At 42.4% G+C, this 26,738-nt stretch overlaps 1 protein-coding gene across 2 annotated transcripts; it reads left to right on the top strand.

Moving 5' to 3' along the window:
- The first annotated feature begins 35 nt into the window (after positions 1-35).
- THAP2 (THAP domain containing 2) lies at positions 36-10,714 on the top strand. 2 transcript variants are annotated; one of them, XM_039500040.1, is made up of 6 exons: positions 36-343; positions 2,003-2,198; positions 7,925-8,507; positions 8,627-8,681; positions 10,092-10,305; positions 10,645-10,714. In XM_039500040.1, exons 1-3 carry the CDS (start codon positions 189-191, stop codon positions 8,297-8,299), a joined length of 726 nt encoding a protein of 241 aa, XP_039355974.1. In that variant the 5' UTR covers positions 36-188; the 3' UTR covers positions 8,300-8,507; positions 8,627-8,681; positions 10,092-10,305; positions 10,645-10,714. The 2 variants fall into 2 exon arrangements, with proteins under 2 accessions (XP_039355974.1, XP_039355965.1); XM_039500031.1 differs by having other exon boundaries at positions 7,925-8,681.
- Positions 10,715-26,738: the final 16,024 nt, after the last annotated feature.

The following is a 26,738-nucleotide window of genomic DNA, read 5'->3' as shown; positions in this document are numbered from 1 at the left end:
TGCGTCATAGAGAAGGGCCGCGCGCTGTGTCATGGGAGCTGTAGTTCTGACCAGCAGACGAGGAGCGTCCGTTACAGAGGGGCGAGCCGGCAGCGAGTCGAGCCCGGCCGTCCTGCAATGGGGCGGGGGTGGATAACGGTCTCCAGGGGCGGCGGCGGCGTCTCCCGCCATGTTGGTGAAGGGGCTGGATGGAGCAGCCGGGACGCCGCCATCTTATTAAAGGGAAAGAGCGAGCCTCCCCAGACCGCCCCGTGTGCCGCCCGCGGGAGGAGATGCCGACCAGCTGCGCGGCGGCGGGCTGCGCCACCGTTTACAACAAGAGCGTCAACGTCAGCTTCCACCGGTACCACCCGGGCTGGGCTGGGCTGGGCTGGGCTAGGCTAGGGGAGGGTTAGGCCCGGCTCTCCGGGCGGTTCTCTGCCCCCGGGGGAGCCGGGTTGGTGTTCGCGCCTTCGGCTTTCTAACCAGCGCTCCTTCCGGCGCCCTGAGCGCGGGCTATAACGCGCCGCTGCCGCGCGGGGCGGCCCCCTGTCTGCGCGAGCCGAGGGGATGTGAGCTGCGGTCGAAGAACTCCCCACACCAGTCACCCGTGTAGACGTGGTTCAGCCCCTTCCGGGCCGTCGCTCTGGTGCTGGTGTAGTTTCTCCTGCTCCGTGGAGCGCTCACGGAGTTCCGAGCCAGTCAAATGACCCCTTCAAAGAAGTGAATTCCGGGTAACTAGTGTTATAGGCGCATAGCCTCGAACCAAGATCTCAAAGGGTTGGTCAGGTTTTTTGTCCTTGAAATTCAGATCTGCCCTATAACAAGAATGAAAGTTGAGCATTTGAGAAGGGAAGAAATGGTTAGTCAGTCCTGTCTAAAGCTGCCATTTGTTTCTTTTGACATCTTCTAAACTCTAATGTCCAATTAACAGCTGGGAGAAAGATTGCCTTTGTTAAAGAACCAGCAACCTAACCCCTTCAGACAAGGGGTGAACTCTCAGTATGCCCCTCTGAGACTCTCAAGCAGCCCTTTAGCCACACTATGGAAGGTCAGATATTATTCCTGGTAGTTTTGTGCTAAAACACAAATTTGAACATTTGACAATCGAACCTTTTAGACTTTATACATCGAAGCAAAAAAAGGGGGGGCACAAACCCCATTTTAAAAACTCCTTTATCAGTCATATTTAAATCTTAGTTCAGTCACTTGTGTTTTTTGGACTTAGTATTTGAAAGCTAACTTCTATGCACAGACCTGTCAAGTCACACTAAAACTTGAGGGAAACATTGTCATTTTATATTCCTTGTAAAGATGAATTGCAGTGGGTTTCTTTGAACAAAACACAAACGTAATTTACTTTATTATTTTATGTTTATATTACAATAGCACTCGGAATCCCCAAAGTGGATTTGGTTTGTGTTTTTCCCCCAAGTTCCTCCGCCACCTCCTCCTCCTCCACCCTTTATTATTATTATTATTTGTCTGCAATCAAAGTAAAAAAAGACTTGATAGATTTTAAGACCAGAAGGGAGTGACGGTGAGGTAATGAGCCATCTGTGAACTAGAGCCTCATTAAGCCATATACAGGGGTGAGTCATTCCTGTGCTCAGCGCAGCCATTCCACAAGCCAGGAGCTGGTCAGGTGACTCTCAGCATATACCAGCCTCACAGGAGACACAGCAGCTTGGTCAGCCCAGCATGACTTTATGGCTTGGAACTCCACTACTTGATAGAGTGACAGACTTTACAGGCTTCAGTCTGCTCCAGCCCTGCCCTTGCTCCACCTTAGCTCCCAGCCCTATTCTTGGCTTGGTCCAACCCCTCTCTTGACTCCAGCTCTGGTTCCTGGCCCAGCTGTCGCTGCACCAACTTACTTCCACTGCACCAACTGGACTGCACCCTCTACTTCTTGTTTTCTGACTTCTTGTATAACACAGGCCTAGAACTTCCCCCAAATAATTCTTGTATAAATAATACTAATGATATCTTAGCTAATTATTTCTATTGTCTTTTCTCTTAGATTTCCTTTGGATCCCAAGAGAAGAAAGGAATGGATACGTCTTGTAAAACGCAATAATTTTGTGCCAGGCAAACACACTTTTCTTTGCTCAAAGCATTTTGAATCCTCCTGTTTTGACCTAACTGGACAAACTAGACGACTTAGAATGGATGCTGTTCCTACAATTTTTGATTTCCCTGCTCATCTAAAACTCAGGGTAGGTTATTGGAATGTATGTCACTCTCTGAAGTCTTCTGCATTTTTCCAGTTTAAAAAAAAAAACACACACACACAAGTGACCATCCCATACAAAATTGTACATAAATTTAAACACAATAAACTCAAACAAAAGGTTACTTAAATAGTTTGTTCTTATTTTACAGTCATAACACTATAGCATATCTTCTACACCCATCAGATATTTTTAAATGGAAAAATGTGCTTATAAAATCACCAGTGTTGGTAGGGTAACGATTATGATTAGTATCTGAAATTACTTTTTTTTAATCTTTTGTTGTTGTTTTTTTTTATGGCGATTGTGTCCCTTTATAAACACACACAACTATAAATGTATTGCTGCCCAAAACTCATCCCAGAGATGCCCTCAATTTAGTCATTTAACAGTGGTATGTGGTACAAAATATTCCTAAATTACTAGAATAGAAATATTTAAACTTTTGAAGAAATGAGATTCCAGAGAAGTTTCTTCCATTGGCAATTCAGCATGTTCACTAGTATGCCCCAGTCCTTTTCTTTCTTCCTTCCTTCCTTCCTTCAGCATCACTTGCTTTACTATTGTTACCAGGCAAGCAGTTTTGTAACTCTCTCACTTGCAACTTATACTAGTACAGACCATGGTGATTTGATTTAAATCATCTATACTAATAATGATTTAAATCCGCAAGCAGGAAACCTTGATTTAAATAAGCAATTTTAATATATTTTGTATTTGTGCTTTCTAGTTATTTTTCTAAAGGAAGGTTGATTCTCATTGGTTGGGAACCATTAAAACATTGATTTGCAACTAAATAGCCTTCATATTAAATTTGGTGGTACTTTTTTTGCTAACCAGGTGGATATGTTTGAGATAGTTTAACTTACATGTATTTGGATTCTGAAGTTTTACTTTTTTATGATGTTATAAAATTGTGAATGATGCATTTCTTATTTACTAGATGATGATTTTTTTACTTGTGATTTGCCAAGTTTTATTTGAATAGAAATTCAAATCTAATTAAAAGTGAAAAAACAGCATTATAAGGGCTTCTTTAATATTAAATAAAACCTACCTTAAAAGTGCTGGATACATAAGACAAAAAGTGTATCAAGAAGTTTATAGAAATATTTTGCATTTAAAATTGAGTTATTAATCAATGGAAGTGTAATATGTAGATAGTCAATTGAACTGATTGTTTCTGGTTACTATGTCCTTCAAGATTTTAGAACTAGCAGATCTCTTTCTCTCCCAATCAGAGGCACTGACTTATTTTTCTCAGTGGGTGCTCCACTCCTGCCCCTGTTTTACCCTTTTCCCTGAGGCCCTACCCTCACTCCGCTGCTTCCCACTCCCGACACCCTCCCCGCACGCCAAACAGCCGCTCGGCCGGCAGGTGCTGAGCACCCCCTATTTTTTTCTGTGGGTGCTTGAGCCTTGTAGCACCTATGGAATCAGCACCTGTGCTCCTAGTATTTATTTATAGATTGGAAAACAAGCTTTCCTGCTTTCTTTTTTCAACTCCTAGTCAGTGTCTCAACTTTGAGTGCACAAGACATTGAACTGAACTAGTTGAATAAACTGAATTGAAGAAAATATTCTCTCTGCACCTGCAAAAGAGGCTATTTCTGTAAGAAGTTGTTTTAACACTTCAACAACCAGTGGTTCCAGGTGCTTAGCCAGTGGCTTCCACCATTTCAGTGGTGTGACTTTCTTTAAAACTTCAGCAGCAAACATGGATTGCTTAATATAATTTTTTTTTTAAATTATTTTAATAGATTAAAGTACATGTAGGCTTGAAAATAGGTTGTCAATTTCAAGTGAATTTTAAATAAAGCCCTGTGTTTAATTTAAAACACTAATTAATTCATTTTATCCACCTTTGCTCTGACATTCTACAATGTTTTTGCCCATGGTGTTTGAAAACCATGAACAACTGCTGTTTCTTAGCAATTTAAAGATGGCACTAGATTAGGGTGACCAGATGTCCCAATTTTATAGGGACAGTCACAGTTTTTGGGTCTCTTTCTTATATAGGCTCCTATTACCTCCCACCCCCATCCCGATTTTTCACATTTGCTGTCTGGTCACCCTACACTAGATGCTGTGGTCATGGCTGAGGGATTGTAGAAGTAGGAGATTGAAATGACAATAAAAGGTTGGGATTACAGTTGATGCTGCACTCAGTATCTGAGCTATTTGCACTATCGAAAACAGATGATTTGGTCTGTTCTAATTACTTATTGCTGTGTTATTCAGCAAAGACGCAGTTTATTCATCAGTAATTGGACTTTAGAATGAGCTGCTACTCTGAAAAGTAACAAACACTAGCATCAGTTTTGAAAACAAAATGTGATCTCATGCATTTGATGACAGAAAGGTGGTGAAGTACGGGAGGGATTGAAATGGTTTTTTTTAATTGTATTATACAGTATTTTATTCTGGTGGTATTTTTTTTCCATCTGAGAGAAATTGATTGAGAAATTCATACATAAAAAGGGGAAACTAACAGAAGAAGAACATCTCTAATCTCTGTTTCATAGTAGCTATTATAGCTCATTTTAGTGGCTTAAATTTGAAGCTGCAGGGTAAGAGAGCTTCTCTGAGCTGTATTTGGCTGTGTGCCTTTGAAAGAGTACTGTGGTTGCTGCTGAAGCATATAAAAGTAAAGGACATTTTTCTGTTTTGCAAGATCCCTTTTGTTTTTGACACTGAAGAAATTCTCAATGAAGTGCAAATGGAATGGTTTAAACTATAAGAAAGCACAGGTTTTAGAGTGCTGAAGCCAGGAGCTGTTCTGTGTTCTGCTTCCTGAATGTTGCCTACATATTCAAATTTTGTGCAAATACCATTTCAGCAGCACACATTTGTGGAAATATTTTTCTTATTAAGGGATGACAACAAATCTGCATACATCTGCAGCCAACAGCTACTATGTAGAAAAGTCTCTCTAAACTGTCCTAAAAAATCTGCTTTATTTTACTAATGAGCAAAGATCACTAGATAATTTTAGGAATCTACACTGATTTTTTTAAACAAACATATAATAGGAGGAATTCTATGGAGGCCTGTCCACATTTTTTTTTAAAATATGTAAACTGTGAAAAGTATTGCTTCTCTCATAGTCCTGGTGATATTTTTTTTTCTATTAAGGTTTAGGTATTCCTGATACAGCAATTATTACAGGTGATATTCAGGTTCATGAGGAAAATGCCTTAGCATGGATGAAATTGGACAGTTGGCTCAAAATTAATAACAATACTGTGTGTTTTAAATGTACCTAGTTACTGCAGACTTAGTATAGTTCTGTTCTGAAAAATGAATTTGTAAGAAATGGCACCTGTTTGTCAATTACTGTGAATAAAAATGGGGAACATTGTGCAGTTACAAAGGTTCACTATCTTTTTACTGTTGCCTGCTTCCTGCCTCCCACTTCGTTCCTATTCATTTTCTGCATCTTGTCTGTGATTAGACTAAGCTCTTTTAAACAAAGATCATGTCACTTCTGTGATATTACAGTGCTAAAATATTATGCCTCAGTTTTGATTGGGGCACCAAAGCAGTATAAATTCCATACAAAATAACTATTAAAAAAACTGTTAAGGTTGAAAGGTGAGATGCTGAGAAATTTTTTCAGAATTAAAGTTCCTATGCAATTTGTGCATATACATGATAATATCTTTAAGTGATAACATACTCCCTCTCTCCTCTCCCTCCCCCCCCAGGACCTCTTCCTCATTCAGTGCACAGGATAACGGTTTTGTGAATGAGGCAGCTGTTAGTTCTTCATTTGCATTGTGGGGCCCCATGCTTTGTTTACACCTTTCATATGGTGTACTGAAATAGGAATTTTTAATTTAATCTCCTGTTTCACACCTCACTTAGTGTTCTTGTGCCTCAGAAATGGTATTTCACAACACCAGGTGATATAGGAAAGCATTGTGAAAGCACAGGTGAAGAGCTGAGGCAAAGAGATTAAGGGTCAAAATTTACAAAATATCCACTAATATTGGATGCTTCAGTGACTGAGTGCCCTACTTGAGACACTTGGGGGGCAGTTTTTCAGAGATGTTAAGCATCTCCAGTTTTCATGACTTCAGTTGGAATTATGCTTTCTGAAGAGTTAGACCGTAAGTGCTGTCCACACAGAGACTTAGTGCATGGCAAGCTGATATAAAACTACAGCATGCTAATCTTCTATCCACTAAGCTGTGAACACAACAGTGGGTCAAAGCACTATGGGATTTTTAGTGCATTGTAGTGGGATCCACACAGTCATTCAGTGTGTGGCACATTAATGCACTGTATATTTACATCCTAGCTTGCTGCAGCCCCCATTGGCCTGGAGTGGCAAACCGCAGCCAGTGGGAGCCGCGATCGGTCGAACCTGCGGACGCGGCAGATAAAGAAACTGGCCTTGCCCGCCAGGGGCTTTCCCTGAACAAGCGGCAGCCCTAGTTTGACAACCACTGGTCTACACTGCCTGCTGGATTGGCGGGCAGCAATTGATCCAGCAGGGGTCGATTTATCACGTCTAGTCTAGAAGCGATAAATCAATCCCCGAGCGCTCTCCTGTCAACTTCTGTACTACACGGCCGCGAGAGGCACAGGCAGAGTCGATGGGGGAGTGGCAGCAGTCGACTCACAGCGGTGAAGACACCATGGTAAGTCGATCTAAGTACATCGACTTCAGCTACGTTATTCATGTAGCTGAAGTTGCGTAACTTAGATTGATTTACACACCCACCCCCAGTGTAGATCAGGCCTAAGGCTCCATGTGAACAAGCCCTTAGTGTATCAGGTTGTGTACCCAGAAATAAGGAGCACAAAACTTGTGGCATACTTTGAACTTTTGGTTGAAATAGCTTATCCGTCATTTCTATGCCTGAAATTATAAAACTGCCATCAGTTTTGTATACTTACATCTGAAAACATGATTATAATTTGTTTACTCCTTAAATGAAAACAAGCAATCTAGAATTAAGTCTTACTGAAACATAACATTTCAGTTGTGAGGACTGGTCTTATGGTTTGTATTGCAAGTATAAAAACTGATGTGTGGTATTTGGTATTGTAGCATCACCTAAATGGAAAGTAGTCTGGCTCATTTTTTCTCTTGTTTGTTTATAAATCCTAGTCATAGCTGCTTGACATCAGCAAATAAAACTTAAAATCTAGTCAAGTGAGGCTTAATTTATTTTTCAGAAATCAAAACTTTATTATATGATTTATTTATGCATTACTAGTTACTCTTGCTTACTGCTTTTTCACGGCCTAAATTTATTTAAAGGTTTAATTGCAATCAGTTATTTATTCACACAGGGGAAAAAAGCTACAATAAACTATTTTGGAACTGAAAAAATTGTATAACTTTTGTATTCTTTTTTCTTAATTTTTCCATTCGCTCCATTTCCAAAAGAACTGTTTTTCCTATTCTCATCTTGCACATTGTGGATCTATGTAAATGATCAGGATCTGTCTTTCCCTAACATCCTGCTTTATTAGATTAGCAGGAGTAGGCAATGGGATACCTTCTAAACATTTATGGGGGGGGAGGTATTACAAATGCAATAATACATATTTACACACAATGTACAGGCTCCTTATATTTGAATTTCTAGAAATGTAGTAATTACAGATTAGATTAATTTGAAGTTTGGCATTTTTAAACTTGCATAATGCCATGATAAATGTAGGTTTTATTTCCTTTCCTGTCATTTTATTTACAGAAACCTATGTCAAGAAATCTGAAGAAGAAAGATGTGTATACCCCAGAAGGGGTATCTAACTTCAAAACAAACATTAGCTGTAGACAAGTACAACTTGAACACAGTTATGCTTTCAGAAGCCCCATGGAAGCCAAGAAAAGGATAATTAAGTTAGAAAAGGAGATAGCAAGCTTGAGAAGAAGAATGAAGAACTGCATTCAAAAAGAACATAGAGCCACACAAAGATGGATAGAAATGACTTGCCTCATCAAAAACTTGGAAACAAATAATATTTTGCCAGGAGTCACACTGGACCACATTTTACCAAATGCCTTAAGAAACTTTCCCTTGGAAGATTTCAGAAATATTTTACAAGAACAGCAAGACCATCTATAAAAGCTTTGCCAATTTTAAAACTAGACTTCAAAATTTAGATTTATACTGAATATAATGCCAAAAAATGTATCCAGCTTAATTAATATGTTTTTTCTAAGACATTCTTGTGGTGGTGAGGGACAACACTGGTTCTTATGGCTGCTTAATTAATTGCAAATACCCATCTATTACTAATGAAAAATTCACCACAAGTCTTTTAATTGTGATAGTAAGTTTTCAATCAGTTAATAAGAGTGCCTTATGCAAGAACTAGTTCTGTGAATTAACCATCTTTTCATTTTTAAATAATTGAGGATTGTGTTTTGGTTGATTGGTCTATTTTTGTAGAACATCTGAGTAATTGAAATGGACCAGTTTTTGATGGAACACACACACTATTCAGGTAAGTTTTACTTTAAGAATAATCACCACTTTGTATTACTAACAATCAAACATAGAAATGTCTTACTAGTGAACACTGTCCCACAGATGAGACTTTTCCACTGAGTTCTGTCTTGTCCCGGGAACTAGCATTGCAGCTGCCTGGGGTGATGCCGGAGACCACAGCCATTGTGGTGGTACAGGACCTTAGCTTGGGTATCCTGTGGATACCTGTCCTTCTGCCAAAATGGCAGACCACAATGTAGAGAGCAAGTTCCATGAGAGGTTGTTACAGAAATTTGCTATATATGCACATATATGTATATGTACTGTATATGTGCACATATGCAAAAAGGTTAAGTTGTATGGAAACACAATTAAGCTAACAACACAAACTGTAAGAGAGGCTACTTGTGAACTGACAGCAAATGCCAAAGTGATGTTAAAAGTATGGAAGTTGCATTTTGACAAAATGCGGAAGCAATCATTTTAGACATGCTAGATGAACAGGATGTCTTGAAAGGCAGAATGCATGTCAGCACTGAACTGCCATCAGCAAAAGAATCAGAAAGAGCAGTGAAAAAGTTGAAAAATGAGAAACACTGTATTGTTGAAGCTAACAGCCGAGACACTAAAAATCAGTGGGACAAGTGCTATCAAAGCATTAGGAAAATATACAAGAAGATATGGGAACAGGAGGAGTAACTGGATGACTGGGTAAAGGCAATAGTATGTACCAATCCTGAAGAAAGGTGATTCTGTCAATCTGAATAATTATAGAGGTTAATCTCAGTATCATAGAAAATGAACATAATTATTGACAGATTAAGACTTGTTTTGAGGAAGTAGTAGGCAAGGCAGTGAGACTTCAGAACAGGCTGAAGTTGTATTGATCAGATATTTTGCTCCAACAGTCTATTTGGGAATGGAAGGATGAGAAGGGGGATTAATCAATCAATCATCAATTTCATGAAGGCATTTCAGTTACTTTCCATAATGCTTTCCTCCAAAACATTAAAATCATATGGAGTTTCAATAAGATAATTGCAATTATAAAAGTTATGTACAAGGACTCCTGTAGTGTGCCCTAAGAGTTGGTCGAAAGCTAAACTAAGCTGGTTGGGCAAAAAGTAGTACATATTGGTCTGGCTATTAATCTGGATAAAACTAGGTCCCTGATCACAACCTCCAGCTCCAACTAGCTCGGTATTAATCTTTCCAGGTGGAACATCAAGCAGGTGGCAACTGTCAAATATTTGGGCAGTGTCCTAGACTGTGCTGGAGGATGCTTGAAATATGTAGATGTTTGTATATCAGCCACTGCTGCCATGTTCTGGGCCCTTCAGCGGCCTCTGTGGGAAGGTTATGACATCAGGCTTGTGGGGAAGCTATGGATCTATAGAGCCACAGTTAAAGCAACTCTCTTATACAGAAATGAATTGCGGGTGCTGAGGAAGCCGTAAGAACACCACTTTATGTCAAGTGGCAGGATAAGACTCAAAATGAAGATATTTCAAGCCAAACCCAGCAGTCACCTCCAGCAGGACTGGTTTGATTTCAGCGGCTTTCTTGATACCGAGGTGGTATTAGAATGGAAGAGTAATGAATTTCAAAGCGTGTGTACCAAGGAATTCACTACATGGCCGGTGAGCACATGAGTATCTCAAACTTCGATGGCGCAACAAGATTGCCAGTGATGGATATCAACTGAATATACAATTAGACCTCCTTAAGCATCTTGCCCAGAGATTGATCCAGTGGTGCTTGATTTGCAAGGAAGCCATGTCCCTTTGAGATTTGTCATGAAAACTAAATGTATAGTTTGTTATATTAGGAGAAAATTGTGAATATCCCAAAGTGATTTTTTTATCATTCATAAATTATCTTTAGATGAGAGTACATGCAGATAAGTAATAAAGCTTCAAAAGAAATATTTCCTTTAAAAATAGACTTAATTCTTGTACTTTTTTTTCTTATATGTTTAGGTATTGTCCATCTCGGAGCTGTTTCATAAAAGTATATACTACAGGCATTTTGCTGTACCTTTATTTAAGGCAAGTGCTTTTTTAAGTAAAGGATATAAAAAGTAGTACTTAAGAAGTGGCTAAGCAGTATACCCTACCTGTACTCTTGAGCTTTTTTCAAATTTTAAGCTAGTTCAATATATAAATACATGTATATATTGCCTTTTACGAAGGAGGAGCATGTTAGCTGGGGGCGGGAGGTTGTGTTTTTCTGCCCCCCCTTTTCCCTTTTTCACCAATTAGAAGATGGCAGTTGTCACATCAAAATGTCCCATGCTAATGGTGCTTACCCTTTTTTCTTTTTTGGCACATAACTGCTTGTATTGCTCAGAAGCAAAGTTTTGTTTTTAATTCTACTTGGTGAGTATCTCTCATTCTTTCCTTTGAACACTGAGTCACAAAAATAGTTGATTTTAAAAAGCCTGCCTCAACCTACTTTTTGAGGTAGATTAATGCTCTAAAAATAGTGGTACCAACTTATTCAAATCACAACTTCAAATGCTGATTATGTAAATCATGGCAAATTTAGTATTTTACAGATCTTAATAAGGACTCTCTTTATAAGTGGTGTTAACAGTGGAATAACATCTGTCTTGATAATGTTTGGGTGTCCAGTTCCAATAAAGACAAGACTTGTTTGTCAAATTGCATAATTTAATAGTAGCAGATCTTCCACACATCAGAAAAGGAGATACATGTAAAGATAACTAATGTATATAGCAGATTATCATTAGATACATCTTAACTTGTGGTAATACTAAGGGCCCCAGTCATGGGCCAGGATTATGTTGTGCTTGGTATTTGTATAAACACACACACATACTGTTCACACCCCTATGAGTCTAAATCTAACTATAAGACAAGAAGCCAAAGGTGGATACAGACAGACAAAGGAGCTCAAGGAAACAGCGACTTAATATTGGTCAGCATGATAGGCTGTGGTCTGGGCATGCCAGCTACTTAACTGTAAAGGTTTTTTTGCAGTATTCCCTGGAGGTCAATCTCTTTCCATGAGCTTTTGAAGAAGGGACTTGCTGACTAATGTTTATAGGGGACTGAAATTTTGGTGGGAAAAGTACTTTTTAATTTGGTTTCTTTGGGGACAGAGTTTTCTGGAGAGTTCAGCTGGCTTTAGTTGTATCTCTTTAAAGTCCAAGATCCCCAAGATTACTGTATTTTCATGTTCTAAATCTAAATATAGACTTACCTAAGGTTTCTTTTATGTCTAGATTTGTTTTGAGATACAACCATTTTATGTCCTGTGTTCTCATATCACTTCTAACACATCAGGTATCCGGTCTAAATATGTGTAGATAGTAACTTCCAATGGGAAACAGCGCACAAGTACTATTGTGACTCACTCTAAACATAGATTTTTTTTATATAGAGAGATATACATCATAGAACTGGAAGGGACCTCGAAAGGTCATCGAGTCCAGCCCCCTGCCTTCACTAGCAGGACCAAGTACTGATTCTTGCCCCAGATCCCTAAGTGGGCCCCTCAAGGACTGAACTCACAACCCTGGGTTTAGCACGCCAATGCTCAAATCACTGAGCTATCCCTCCAAAATGGAGAAACCTATGCAGGGCAAACCAGGACTTCTTTGACTCCTGACAGCTTCAGCTTGCAGCAGATTGTGGTGGCAAGTCTGCTTTACTGAGCTGAAAAGTGACAATCACCTCATCATGCTGGGGATCATACAAAGTACGAACTTGTGATCCAAGTTGGGCCCAGAGTTCATGGGACTTGAATAGTACTTCAGAATTAAATGCAATATATTGCAGGTTTTCCCATCCTATTAATCTGATATTGATTACTTTGTTCCCATCTCCGTTCGTTCATTCTCTCCTTTGTTACTTTATTTTCCATAAATGGGAAGTAGGTTGAGGTTCTCTAGAAGTCCCCAGGCAACACTTTTTTTTCCCCTCCATTTTCTATTATTTTAATAGGGTTTGTTCCCGTGTATTTCGGACTTGTTATGCAGTTACTGAAATCAAATTTAGACTATTGCATCCTGTTAATGTTTGATAACTTTATCTGAAGTCTGCTGTTAGATATTGCTTTATTGGTATCTATAGGAGCATAATTTGGAGGATTCAGGGTTGGGCTGTGTGAAATGTTTGCGTACACATTCAAAACTTATGCAACACCTTATTGGATATCAGTTTTCTTACAAAACTGAAACTCTAGGTTTGTCAAGGGTTTCAGTGAATTGTGTGTGTTTAAGTAAAATTGTAGATGACTGAGTTAATTCAAAAGTTATGCTTGGATGTGTGAACTTATGTATAATGCAATGGTTTGTGCAAACCCACACAAAGGGAAACCCCTGAGATTTGGACCACTTTAGATCCAGCTCTCTGGGAAAAGTAGTCCTACCTTTCAAGTTTGTTCTCTTCCCTTTGGCAGGATGGTTTTTAACTTTTGCTATAAATAAGCCCTGAAACTAAATATTATTCCAAGAAAAACATAAAAATAGAAAGCAGAGCTAGTTCACCTGACCTTCTTAGAATTGTGACCCAGAGTCACGTGATTTTATTGGACTTGGGCTTTCTACTGAATTACTATTTGAGTGTTAATTTTTTTGTGATAATTGCAGAATGTATGCTTTGGACACAATACACTTTTGTTCATATTTCCTTTTTAATATTTAGCCCTTTACCTTTTATTATAGGTGTCTACCGTCTCCTTTTCCAGTCACTTCTACCAAAGAAGGTTTTTTGTCTTCACCTCAATTTATTGATGGGTTCTGGAGCAGGTTATGTCATAACAAAAGCAATACTCGTTAGTCTGTTTTCCAAAAAACATGTAGACTTATAAACCAAATGCTTATTTTGTATTAGTTTTTGAACAGAGTATAGACTTTATTTGAAATCCAGCTTATTGCATAATTAATCATTAAACACCATGCTATGTGACAGGTGACCTTAAGTCTGGTATGATCATTTTGACAAAGTGCGTATGTTTTTCATAACTATTGTGCTAGTTTCAAATAAAGACACTTTTTTCAACTGGTATATGAAATTTTCTTCTGAGAAATGTAGTTACTGCTTGTCTTATAAATATTCATATATCAAACATGAGGATGTGTATGTGCTAAACAATTATATAAAATTCCAGCGGGAGATTGATTGTATCAACTGAAGGAAAAATTGTACGTCTATGCAACTGGCTACCCTTGAAATATTTTAATTTTATTTTTAATACTTTGTGAACCAAGGGATCAAACATTGAAAAATAAACAAATTTATAAAAATTGAAACCATGCTGAACTCATGAATTACATTAAAATCTTTGCTTGTGAAAAGTGCCAGATTGATAGTCTTGGCGAACTAAATCCTGTGCCCTGAACAGATACAGCATCAGCAGGGGGGTGGTGTGTGTGTGTGATTTTGTTTAACATTACTTTACAAATGTGCTTCAGTGCTGATACGGAGGGACCGTTCTAGGGGTAAGGAAGTAGTTAAGACTACAGAACCACAGCTCATTAATATATTTTTGGCATTTATAAATGAATGTTGATGAGATAGTAGTTGATAACCTTTACCCATATATTATATCACTTGGGTACTGGACTTCAGGTCATCAAATGAGTAGTCTCTCCACAAGTGACTAAGAGAAGGCCAGCAACTCCTTGACATAGCTCTGTATAGAGGGCTTGGGATTTTTCCTCTCCTGAATTTATGCTGGAGTTGGAGACCATGGTTCCAGGTATCAGTGTCCAATCACTCCTGGTTCTCTGTGCTGCTGCCATGAAGCTCATACCACCAGCCTTGTGTGCCCTGCATTGGGGGATTCAGTATCTTTCACCATGGCTGGCGCACACACTGGTTCTTGAGCATCAGCCATGGTGCAAAGAATCAGCATTCCTGCTTTAGGAATCTGTACGCCTAAGTGTGCCTGCCTGAGCTAAACATTCAAGCACAGCCATTGAGTGTGCTTCCCACAGCACTTTCAGTGTCCTAGGGTTCCCTATTACCGAGAGACAATTAAAGTTATTTATGTAGGTGCAGGCTGCTATTTGGAGTTTGATAAGCTGGAGGATTCCTCCAGTGCCAAGTACATATATCTGCTAGGGAGGTGCACCAAGAGATGACTCCATAGGGAAAATCCTAACTCCCCCTGATTTTCACAGCAGTACAACACAACTGATCTCAGTTAAACCTAATCCAGGAATCAAGTCAGTGACCGAGAGGTACTGATGCCGGGAACATAGGCATACTTTTGCATCATATTTTGGGCCAACTGAAGGCCTGGAAGACCTTTCTTCCTTAATGACCCCAGCTATAGCTCCCATGCTCCCTATAAGAGTTTAGAGGGGGCAGTAATAACTAGAGTAGGGGTAGGTAAACTTTTTGGCCCAAGGGCCACATGGGGGTATGGGAATTGTATGGTAGCCCATGAATGCTCACAAAATTGGGGTTGGGGTGCAGGAGAGGGTAAGAGCTCTGGCTGGGGGTGTAGGCACTGGGGTAGGGCCAGAAATTAGGCATTCAGGGTGTGGGAGGGACCTCTGGGCTGGGGTAGGGGTCCCGGGGGAGGCAAGATCTCCAGCTGAGGGTGCAGGCTCTGGGGTGGGGATGAGGGGTGTGACGTTATTGATATAATCTGGGACCATATAGAACATGGTTGCAACCAACGTCCTGTAGTGGCACCAAATCTTATGTAAAAGGGGGTCATATAAGGTGTCTAAGACCAGGTTATGGGTTGCTGGTTATAATTACGGTGTCTATGTATGTATCATTTTGTAGTTGAAGTTATGAGTATTGGCTCTATACTGTCTGTACTTTAAATTTGTGCCATGCTTCTGAGAGACATCCCAGACCAGTTGGTTTTAGTTCTGCCTAGCCTGCTTGATGGCCCATTAAGGACCATCAGATATATAATTGATCCATTGAGAGAAGGCAGATATGCCTTGTAACTCAGCAAAGTCCAGACTCCATTTTGCTGTAATTTTCCACAGTAAGAACAAAAGTGTTCTTACACCTGGGAAAAGCCTATAAAAGGCTGATGCCTCATCTCCATCTTGTCTTCAGTCTTGCTTCTTACCTCTGGAGGGACTTTGCTATGAACTTAAGCTCTGAACAAAGGACTGAATGACCCATCCCAGCTGTGGATGTATCCCAGAGACTTGATTTGAACCTGCAGTTTACTCCATCACTGCTACAAGCCTAAACTAAGAACTTTGCCATCACTGTATTAATTAATTCCATTTAACCAATTCTAACTCTCATCTATATCTTTTTCTTTTTATGAATAAACCTTTAGATTTTAGATTCTAAAGGATTGGCAGCAGTGTGATTTGTGGGTAAGATCTGATTCATATATTGGTCTGGGGCTTGATTCTTTGGGATCAAGAGAACCTTTTTTCTTTTAGTGGGGTGTTGGTTTTCATAACCATTCATCCCCAGGACAAGTGGCACTGGTGGTGATACTGGGAAACTGCATCGTCACGAGGGGTTGCGGTGCAAGAGGGCGCTCTGGCCTGGGACCGAGGGGTTTGGAGAGTGGGAGGGGGATTAAGACAGGGTTGGGACATGGGAGGAGGCCAGGGGTGCAGGCTCCAGGCAGCGCTTACCTCAAGCAGTTCCCAGAAGCAGCAGCATGTCCCCACACTGGCTCCTACATGGAGGCGTGGCCAGGCAGCTCTGTGCTCTGCCCCATCCGCAGGCACTACCCCTGCAGCTCCCATTGGCCACAGTTCCCAGCCAATGGGAGGGGGTAGTGCCTGGGGCAAGGCAGTGTGCAGAGCCCCCCTGGCTGCCCCTACACATAGGAACTAGAGGAGGGACGTGCCGCTACTTCCAGGAGCCATGCAGAGCGAGGCAAGCCCCAGACCCCACGCCCCAGTGGGAGCTCTAGAGCTGGATAATAATATCTGATGGACCGGACGCAGCCTGTGGGCCATAGTTTGCTGACCCCTGAGCTAGAGGGAAGGAAATTGGCTGGCTGAATTTAGAGCCCTTCACCTAGAAAATTGAATAGCGAAGCTGGAATTTATTTATAGGAAAGGTTTGTTAGCTGCTCCAAGTGCCTGAAGAGCAACAGCATCTGCCAGCTAGGACAGCATCTTCCTGAGGAGCAGGGGTCCCCTCCTCCAGGGACAGGGTCAGAGATAGCCAGAATGGATGCTGTTCCCCCCCCCCTCCACCCCCGCAGTAATGGAACAGCAGCATGGTCACAGCAGAGGGATTTAATCCAGCCAGCAGGTCACATGAGCCCTCATCCAGGGCCTGGCAGGGTGCAGAAGGACAGTAGGTGGCTCTGGGACTAAGGGCCTGGCCTGGGATACAGGTACCAGGCTCCAAGCCCAGTTGTGCCACCCTGTGCCTGCCAGGCCATTAGCCAGGTGCTGCCTCTGAGCCCTGCCCCCTCCTGGGCTTGGAGATACCCTTGCTCACTGCAGGTGGGGCTGGAAGTAGCTGGGGCCAGCTATTCCTATTGCCCTAAGGGCACCCTGGCCCCTAGGCTGGGTTTGCCATGGGCATGTTGTTTCTGCTCTGATCCAAGGGCTGGCACCTTGGCAGAGGGCATTGGCCTAGGAAGGCCTCACCTGGCCCAGGCAGATGGCACATGGGGTGCTGTGTGTGGAAGCTGGCAGCATTGCTGCCCAGGTGCCCGTGGGCTACACTCCAACACTGCTATAAGACATGGCACAGGGCAAGAGCAGCCAGGTGCTGCCCCAAGGCCCCCACCACCACCAAACCCCAGGCAGGGGGGGCAGCTCAGCTCTCTGCTCCCACACGATGTAACCAGTGGGACAGTGCTGCCATCCTGCCCTGCATCTCCCCTGTGCCCAGGAGCAGAATCCCACCCCTCTGAGGTCATGTAGAGCTATAGGAGGACCTCTACCCTGGTTGATTCTTTCCTCACAGATAGATAGTAGCTGAAAAAGCTAATCCATGGAGGCATGGACCTTCCCTGGCATGAGGTACAGGTGGCCTTTAATGCAAGTATGACTAATGAGGGCAGCTGCCGCAAAGGTGCATGCATGCCCATAGGTGCTCTTGCTGCTTGCATCTAACTTTCAAGGAAGTTTTAGAAGCTGTCTTATATTAAGAATTTGTGGAGCAGGTACTAGCTTCTTTGCAAAGGGTAAAATAAAGGCCTGTATTCTGTATTCTCTTGAGCCTGTTTCTTACTTGAAGGAGGAATCCATAGACTTAAAGTTTCCAGTTGAAAAGAGACTTTCTTGTCAGTGAAGGTCAGGAAGCCCCTGACAGAATATGTCATAGCAGCACCACAAGGCAAAGCATCCTAAGGTTCCTTTCAGCAAGCACCATAAAGCAACAATTACACTGGCACAATTTTGGTATGAGTGCTGTGTGTTGGACTCCACCCTGTTTGTTATCTCAATTTCCCCAGTCTTGCTTTGCTACATAACATGAGTCACAGCAGCATGGGTCTACTCCATGTGACTGAAAGAATGTGAATAAAATTAATTTAGCATAGCAGAGAAACAGAAAAGAATTGAATGTTCAGTCTAGTCAGGATTTTTAGGCTGTTGACAGCAGAGGCAATGCAAAGAGGCCCATTTCTCAGGACTTCAGCCCATCCTGCTTTCAGGCTATTTACTTTCCCTGGACTTCCCACAAGTTCTCCTGAGCCTGTTTTGACTTTTCAGAAGTCTCAAGTGGAAGTAAGGAATCATCCTATGTCTTAGACTTCTAAGTACACATTATATCTGCCCCCTCCTTCATGCATGCCTTGACTTCCTTGCTGTCTAGAATCTGGTAAAGCTACAGTAGAAGTCTTGCAGACACTGCTCCCACAACTAAGGGTATGTCTACACTACCAGATTAGTTCCATTTAACTTAATTCGAATTTGTGGAATCGACCTTACAAAGTCGAATTTGTGTGTCCACACTAAGGACACTAATTCAACTTTGTGAGTCCACACTAACGGGGCAAGCGTTGACATTGGAAGCGGTGCACTGTGGGAAGCTATCCCACAGTTCCCGCAGTCCCCGCTGCCCATTTGAATTCTGGGATTTCCCCACAATGCATGCTGGGGGGAAAAATGTGTCGAGGGTGGTCTTGGGTAACTGTCATCATTCAACGTGCTTTCGGACATCTCAAGGGGAGATGGAGGAGCTTACTGACTCGCTTGGATCTCAGCGAAACCAATATCCCCATTGTTATTGCAGCTTGCTGTGTGCTCCACAATCTCTGTGAGAGCAAGGGGGAGACCTTTATGGCGGGATGGGAGGTTGAGGCAAATCGCCTGTTTGGTGATTATGCTCAGCCAGACAGCCATGCAATTAGAAGAGCCCAGCGGGAAGAGCTGTGCATCTGGGAGGCTTTGAAAGCTAGGTTCCTCAGGGAGCAGGGTAACCTGTGACTGTTCAGCTTCTTTACAGAGAAGCTGAACCTGCCATTGCTTCAGTTACTGTTGACTTTCTTCTGCGGTTACATACCCCGTTCACCATGTTTCCCCCCTTCCAACACACGTTTAAAAATAAAGTTAATGGAACATTGTTAATTAACAACGTTTTCTTTATTAATGAATTCGCGTTAAAGGGTTGAAACAGGGACGCAGACTGTGGTGGGTAGGGTGTGCAGTGATGTTAACACCGCTTCTACCCTCGAGGAATGATAGGCGCCTGCTCCTAGAGCAGTCTGCAGTGCCGGACTGGTTGTTTCAACGGAGCCTGCCATCCCTCCTTTTCGGGACTCTGTGTGCGGGAGCTATGTGACCTTGTGGCGGGGGAGGACGGTTACAGATTCCCCTGCTGCATGGCTCTGTGGTCCGGGACAAGGACCGCTGCATAAGTTCTGTAACCGCCCTCCCATGCCACAAAGTCACGTACCCCCCACCCACACAGAACATGGAAAACACCTCCCAGACCGACCAGGGTGCCTACTGACTGCACTGTGTGTGTGACCTGCTGTTGATCCTGCCCCCGTGTCTGTACCCTGGTAAAGGTGACTGTCCTATGCAATTAACAACCCCCTTCCCCCCCCCCCCAGACAGTCGTCTGTAGAAAAACTTGACGGAAATAGTAATTAACAGCAAACTACTTTTAATAATCAACTACACAGTTAGGGGATGAAACTGGGATTGGGGCTTCGGTGAGCCAGGAAGGGAAGGACTTCTCAACATTTAGGGAATGAGAGCCTTCTTGTATTTGTGCACTCTGCAGGGGTGCAGTGACAGTTTTCATGGCCCCTGTCGCCCCTCCTTCTTGTTACTTTGGGTGAGGGGGGGTTGGGACTTTGTGGTGGGGGAGGGCGGTTGCAGATACAGTGCAGGGGGGCTCTGTCCTCCTGCCTGCGGTCCTGCAGAACATCCACAAGGCGCCGGAACGTGTCAAATTTTCCCTGGGCATTTCCTGTGTGGCTGGTCAGAACATCCAAGCTCGGACTGCTGTCCAGAGCGTCAACAGAGTGGTGCACTGTGGGATAGCTCCCGGAGCTACTAAGGTCGATTTCCGTGCACACATAGCCTAATTCGACATAGCCATGTCGAATTTAGCGCTACTCCCCTCGTCGGGGAGGAGTACAGAATTCGAACTAAAGAGCCCTCTAGGTCGAACTAATTAGCTTCCTGGTGTGGACGGGTGCACGGTTAAGTCGAATTAACGCTGCTAAATTTGACAAACTCCTAGTGTAGACCAGGCCTAAGTTAAGACCTGCCAGCAGCTACAGTGAAAAACGTTTTCAGGGTTACCACTGCCCCAGATTGGACTGCAGTTGATTATTACTAATTAGGTCTGCCTAAACCTTTTTTATATATAAATAATCATCCTCTTTGTGACTTTTTAAATTTCTTAACAATACAAAACCTTTTAATCATTTAAGAAACAAAACTAATTTATAGTTGTTGGCCAAAGAGAACTTGCTATTTTCATATGTGTCGTAGATATGAGCACTTAATGGTATTAAATATAAACAACAAATGAAAGTTATTGTTCTGATACAATTTTATGCTGAAGAAATTTAAATCATAAAAATCTAGTGCAGACGTGCTGCATAAAGCTGTGCAATGTGCTGCTCTGTTGTATAATTTTGGTCTCGCATGCATACTAAGGGTATGTCCAAAGTGAAATTGGAGACGTGACTGCAGCACGTGTAATTATAGTTGGGCTAGCTTTAATCTAGCTAGGCCAGGTACCAATAATAGGGAAGCCATGGGAGCATCAGTTAGCTGCCCAAATATGTACCAAGGCTCCCTAGTGAACTTTGCTGCTTTGGGCCCTGAGCCAGCTAGATTAAAGCTAGCTCAGGTATGTCTGTCTATACTGTAATCACACCTCCATTTGCACTATAGACATACCCTTATTTGGGCAAACCACAATGATGCAGTAAAGTTACACATTGCACAGATTAATTCAGGACATCTGCACTGAATTTTGTGACAATGTTAACTGATTATGAACCATTTAATAGTCTTACATTTACTTCATCTTAGCCTCAGAAGTTCACACTTCAAATGAATACAGAAGGTGCAGGGGAGCGCAACTTCACACATGCTGATTATTATTCAGTTCAGAAAGTTTCCTGACTTACAAGTTTGTAGGAGCAGGAGGCAAACACACCCAGCACAGTTTGAGCTCTGCATGGCAGGTACCTTTGCCGCAAGCCTCCCCAAGACTCAAAGTACTGCAGTGACTGCTGCCAGCTCTCCTCTCCTAAAGGGGCTCCTAAGTCCTGTGGAGAGGAGCAGTTTAGCCACTGCCTACTTCTTTTGACCTCAACCTGAATGGTAAAACTCAATTAAGAATTGAGATCATCCCCTGTGAGCAACAGTGCCTGGGGATGGTTATTGCTCTGTTTTAGCTGCTTTTAATCTGCAAGCATCTTCTTGCTGCCCGTGCTTTTAAAGTGCAGTAGCAGGCGAAAGACGGGAGCCAGTTCCCCTACCATTTGAGGAAGACCTAGAACAAATGAAGAATGAAATACTAGGGAGAAAGCAAAATGGCAGGCAAAGGAGCTCCAGAGCAGAAGGTAGCATTTATAGATTTATGGATGCACAAGTGCTGGTTATTAGTGGAGTTCCTCAAGGATCGACCTTGAGACAGATCTTATTTAATATTTATATTAATGACTTTAGCAACACTTCTACTTTTTGTGCCAATGATACAAAGTTGGAAGGCATTGTCAATACAGAGGAACTAGTTGTCCTTTAAGACTGGAGTAACATAAATGGGATAGAATTTAATAGTACGAAGTGCAAGGGTCTAATAATTATGTAGGGTCTAATAAGAATTTCTGCTACAAGCTGGGGGCTCATCAGTGGGAAGCAATAGAGGAGGAGAGGGACCTGCACGTGTAGGTCGATCACAGGATAATTGAGCCACCAATGTGATGTGGCCATGAAAAAGGCAAATGTGATCCTAGGATGTATTAAACAAGGCATTTTCAGTAGAGATAGAGAAATATTAATGCCATTGTACAAGTCACACATAAGACCTCATTTGGAATGCTGTGTACAATTCCAGTCACCCATGTTTAAGAAAGATTAATTCAAACTATAACAGGTGTAGAGAAGAGCTACTAGGATGATCAGGGGAATAGAAGGTCTATCTTATGAGAGGAGATTGGAAGAGCTTGGCTTGTTTAGCTTCGCACAATGAAGGCTGAGAGGTGATATGATTGTTCTCATAAATATATTGGGGTAAACACCAAGGAGAGTGAAGAGCTGTTTAAGCTAACAATGTTGGCACAAGAACAAATGTGTGTAAACGGGCTATGAACAAATTCAGCCTGGAAATTAGAAGTTTTCTAACCATCAGAGGAGAGACGTTCTTGAACAGCCTCCCACTAGGAGTTGTAGGGGTAAGCAATTTAATTAGGTTTGAGAGAGAGCTGGACAAATTTATGAGTGGGATTGTATGTAACAGTGGAGGGCAGGGTGCATCAGCCCTGGGAGTCTCTTCTGGTTCCTAAGATCTCAGGCTTCAGAGCTTCAGCCAGTCAGCTGCAGGGGTCCAATGCATTCTGCTTTTTCTTTTCTTGTCTCCTTCTGAAGCACTAGGGATGGCCACAGCTGGAGATGGGATACTGGATATGGTGGGATAGTACTCTGAGGTGGCACTGAGCATTCTGTCTCGTGCTTGCTTCTGTGCTCAGAGTCTAACTGATTGCCTTATGTGGAGTCAGGAAGCAGTTGGAGTAGGGTTCACCTTCCTCTACAGCACAGAGAGCAGGTCACTTACCAGGATTATCTGAATATATCTCACTTAATCAATTCCCTGCCACTGTGGGGACCTTGTGCACTGGTGCACCTCAGTATCTCCTATTCTGTCTGGCACATAATAGTCTAGTCAACTGTGGGCTGTAATACCTTGGTCTATTTTCAGTTGTTGGGTTTAGTGTGTGGGTGGTGTTGATGGCCTGTGATATACACGGGTCAGACTAGATGATGTGGTGGTCCCTCTGGCCTTAACCTGTGATTCTCTGACACACAGATTTATACAGCAACTTGACAAAAAGGCAAATTGTGGGGATTTTTTTTTTAACAGGATTGGACATTAAGACCCAGACAATATTACTACTTGAAGAGCCATATCCCCATGAGTATGTAAAGATTTATATTTGTAATCTAAATTACAAAATAAAATTGGGCAAATCATATGCCTTACCAGTGTTTTATATCAAGTTTTGATTGTTAGTAAATCACATGTCCTGGAAACTCAAATATTTGGACTTCGTGTATATCATTGACTAAGACAAATAAAAATATAGAAACAGTAAGTAAAACTAAATTTGGGAAGATGGGAGCAAGTAGCAAATAGCAAAGCTAATGTGCAGAGTAAAAATAAGCATAATTAAAATGAATACACTCTGCAGGAGAGTCTGTATTCTCAACTCCTTACTATGAATCTCATCCACAGACAGGTTTTTTTTTAGGACTTTATTTAGACAATGAAGAATAAGCCTAAATTCTCCCTCCATTCAATGAGAGGGAAGATGGCAATTCCCACGTTTATACAGTATGATTCAATTATTCATTAGATACTCTATGTACACTTGACAAAATAGAGACACACCATATCACATGGAGTCCCAGTTAAAGAATGCCTCAAACTTATTCCCTTAAAGCTAGAGTTAAGCAGGAAGTAATCAAGGAGCTTACTTCTGCAGCGTCAGCTGTGTGTGTTTCCCCACTGTTGTAAGTTTTCCACTATCTCATAGGCTGCAGGGGTGCTTTTTGACTCTCAGGTCTGCTCCTTCTGGGGGAAACAAAAGTGCAACACAAACAAGTTCTTGGACTCATTAATTCAGCACCTCTGTTGAGGCAGGCTAGGAAAGAATTTGAGACGCAACCTGAGAAAAATGCGAAAACTAACAGGTTTTTATTAGTATATCAGAAGCAGAAAGCTTGCCCAACACACAGTGCGTCTGTCAACAAAGCTCTTTTCCACCTGCTGTTCTTCTCTTCCTGTTAAATGTTACAATCTGCATTTAGCTCAGGCTGGTGATTGTGAATGAGACAATACTCAATTTGGATAAACATCTCTGGTCTGGCAGCAGAAAACCAGTTTTTCACCTCTGCTGGAGAGTAACATCTTGAAACAAACTGTGAGGACATATGTTCAATATAAAGACAACTTTTTAAATACCATCAGTACACACATTTCACAATGATAAGTATGATCCTGGTTTTCATTTAAGATCTCACATGACACTCTTTATGCATAAATGCTTTGAAAGCACTGTGCTAGCGGTAGTAAGTTTGTCAGACCTGACAGAAGTTGCTATTACAGAACACTTAGCATTGAGAGGTTCTTAGGGTTTCAGTGGGAGACTCAGGATCACTTCCCTCTTCTATCAGGCAGGGAGTGAGGATTTGAACAGGACTCATCTAGCTCTCAGAAGGGTGCTCTAGCCACTTAGCTATGGGATACTCTGATGTAAGGTTTCACCGCAGTAGCCGTGTTAGTCTGTATCAGCAAAAACAAGGAGGAATCCTTGTGGCACCCTAGAGACTAACAAATTTATTTGGGCATAAGCTTTCGTGGGCTAAAATCCACTTCATCAGATGCATGGAGTGAAAAATACAGTAAGCAGACTATATATTCTAGCATAGGGGTCGGCAATCTTTCAGAAGTGGTGTGCCGAGTCTTCATTTATTCACTCTAATTTAACGTTTCATGTGCCAGTAATACATGTTAACGTCTTTAGAAGGTCTCCTTCTAGCTCGCATGCTGCCTTCTGCACGTGTGCCATAGGTTGCCTACCCCTGTTCTAGCACATGAAAAGATGGGAGTTGACTTACCGGGGGGGAGTCAGTGTTAACGAGCCAATACAATTAAGGTGGAAGTGGCCTAGTCTCAACAGTTGACAAGAAGGGGTGAATACCAAGGGAGGGAAATTACTTTTGTAGTGCTGATGAGGCCAATGTAATCAAGGTGACTGTGACGGGGCAGAGTGGCCCCACACTGGTACCGCAGGGGTTAACCCTTCTTTCCTAGCAGAGGAAGCCACGCCCCACATGCTCCAATTGGAGAACAAGTATAAAAGCCTGCAGAACAGCTCAGTCTGTGAGGGGGATTGTATGGACTCTGGCTGCTAGGCTGCACTACCCCGCTTGCGAGGGGGATTGTACGGACTTTGGCCATTAGGCTGCACTGCTCCCATGTGAGGAAGCAAGTCGCATGGACTCTGGCCGCTAGGCCGCACTACCCCGCCAGACAGGGGTGATAGTGTGGAAGGAGGCCAATAGGCCACAACCAGTTGCACACAGAGAGGAGGGTGCAGGAACTTGAGAGTGGCAAGGTGCTGACATCCCATCCTACCCCTGCCACATAGGGGCACTGTGGTGCCAGGCCTGCCACAGTGGCCCATTTCCAACAGTTGACAAGAAGGTCTGAGTATCAGCAGAGGGAAAATTACTTTTTGTAGTGACCCATCCACTCCCAGTCTTTAGTCAGGTCTAATTTGATGGTGTCCAGTTTGCAAATTAATTCCAGTTCTGCAGTTTCTCGTTGGAGTCTGTTTTTGAAGGTTTTTTTGTTGAAGAATGGTCACTTTTAAGTCTGTTATTGAGCATCCAGGGAGATCGAAGTGTTCTCCTACTCGTTTTTGAATGTTACAATTCTTGATGTCTGATATAAGGCTTCTTCAGTCTCTCCTGTTGAAGCTTTTCCACCTTGTCTAAATACTTGAAGAGTCATTGGGCCAGAGCAAGAGTAACTGTGCAAGTATGCCTCTATTACGCCTGGAGGAATTCTGCACTTAAAAATTCTGTGCCAACAAATTGAAAATTCTGTGCACAATATTTTAAAATTCTGCAAATTTTATTTGTTGAAATAACACAATATAATCATGCCAGTTTCAATTATTTTGGTAATTTATTTCAAAACACCTGTTAGCAAGTATGTCTGTAACAATACAGACAAAAAAAAAAAGATTCGGGAAATGTTTTTTTGACAAATAGCTTCCTTATTAAACATATTAATGCAGAACTTTGAATAATAATTCATTTAAACTATAATACAGAATGTATTTCCCACACCTCTCAGAAGCAGAGCAAAGGCTTGGGGAAGTTAGTGGTAATATAGGAGCTGTGAGAGAGGGAAGTAATTGATGGGAAGGAGCCTGGGAGTCAACGTGGAGGGTTGTTGGGTGTGGGTAGGAGAAGTATGGAACAGGGGTCTTTGGGGGGGGATTGTTAGGGAGCCTCCCCCATGTAGACCCTAGCTGACCTCTAACCTCTCCCATTTAGTCAGTAGCTGCTCCTGTCCCCATGTGTCCCTGCATACCTCCTCATCCACCCTCCTCCCCTCCATCCCCATGTGGTCCTGCACCCCCCACTCAGCCACCCCTGTTCCCTTGGGGCCCTGCACCCCCACTCAGCCACCCCTCCTACCTCCATCCCCATGTGTCCCTGAACATGTGCCCATCTCCATGTGTCCCTGCACCCCCACTCAGACACCCTTCCTCCTCCCCATCCCCAAGTGTCCCTGCACCCCCACTCCCATTCAGCCCCAGGCTCAATGCTGTCACCCCACTAACTCCTGTGCCCCTGTCCCAGTCTTTCCCCCCCACTAGCCCTTCTGAACCCCATTCTGTGACCCTCCAGCAACCCCATGTGCCGCATTCTGTCCCTCCT

Source organism: Mauremys reevesii, linkage group 1 (assembly GCF_016161935.1).
Source record: "Mauremys reevesii isolate NIE-2019 linkage group 1, ASM1616193v1, whole genome shotgun sequence".
NCBI lineage: Eukaryota > Metazoa > Chordata > Testudines > Geoemydidae > Mauremys > Mauremys reevesii.
Note: the sequence above shows the minus strand (reverse complement) of the source record. Positions and strands in the feature narration are given on the sequence as shown.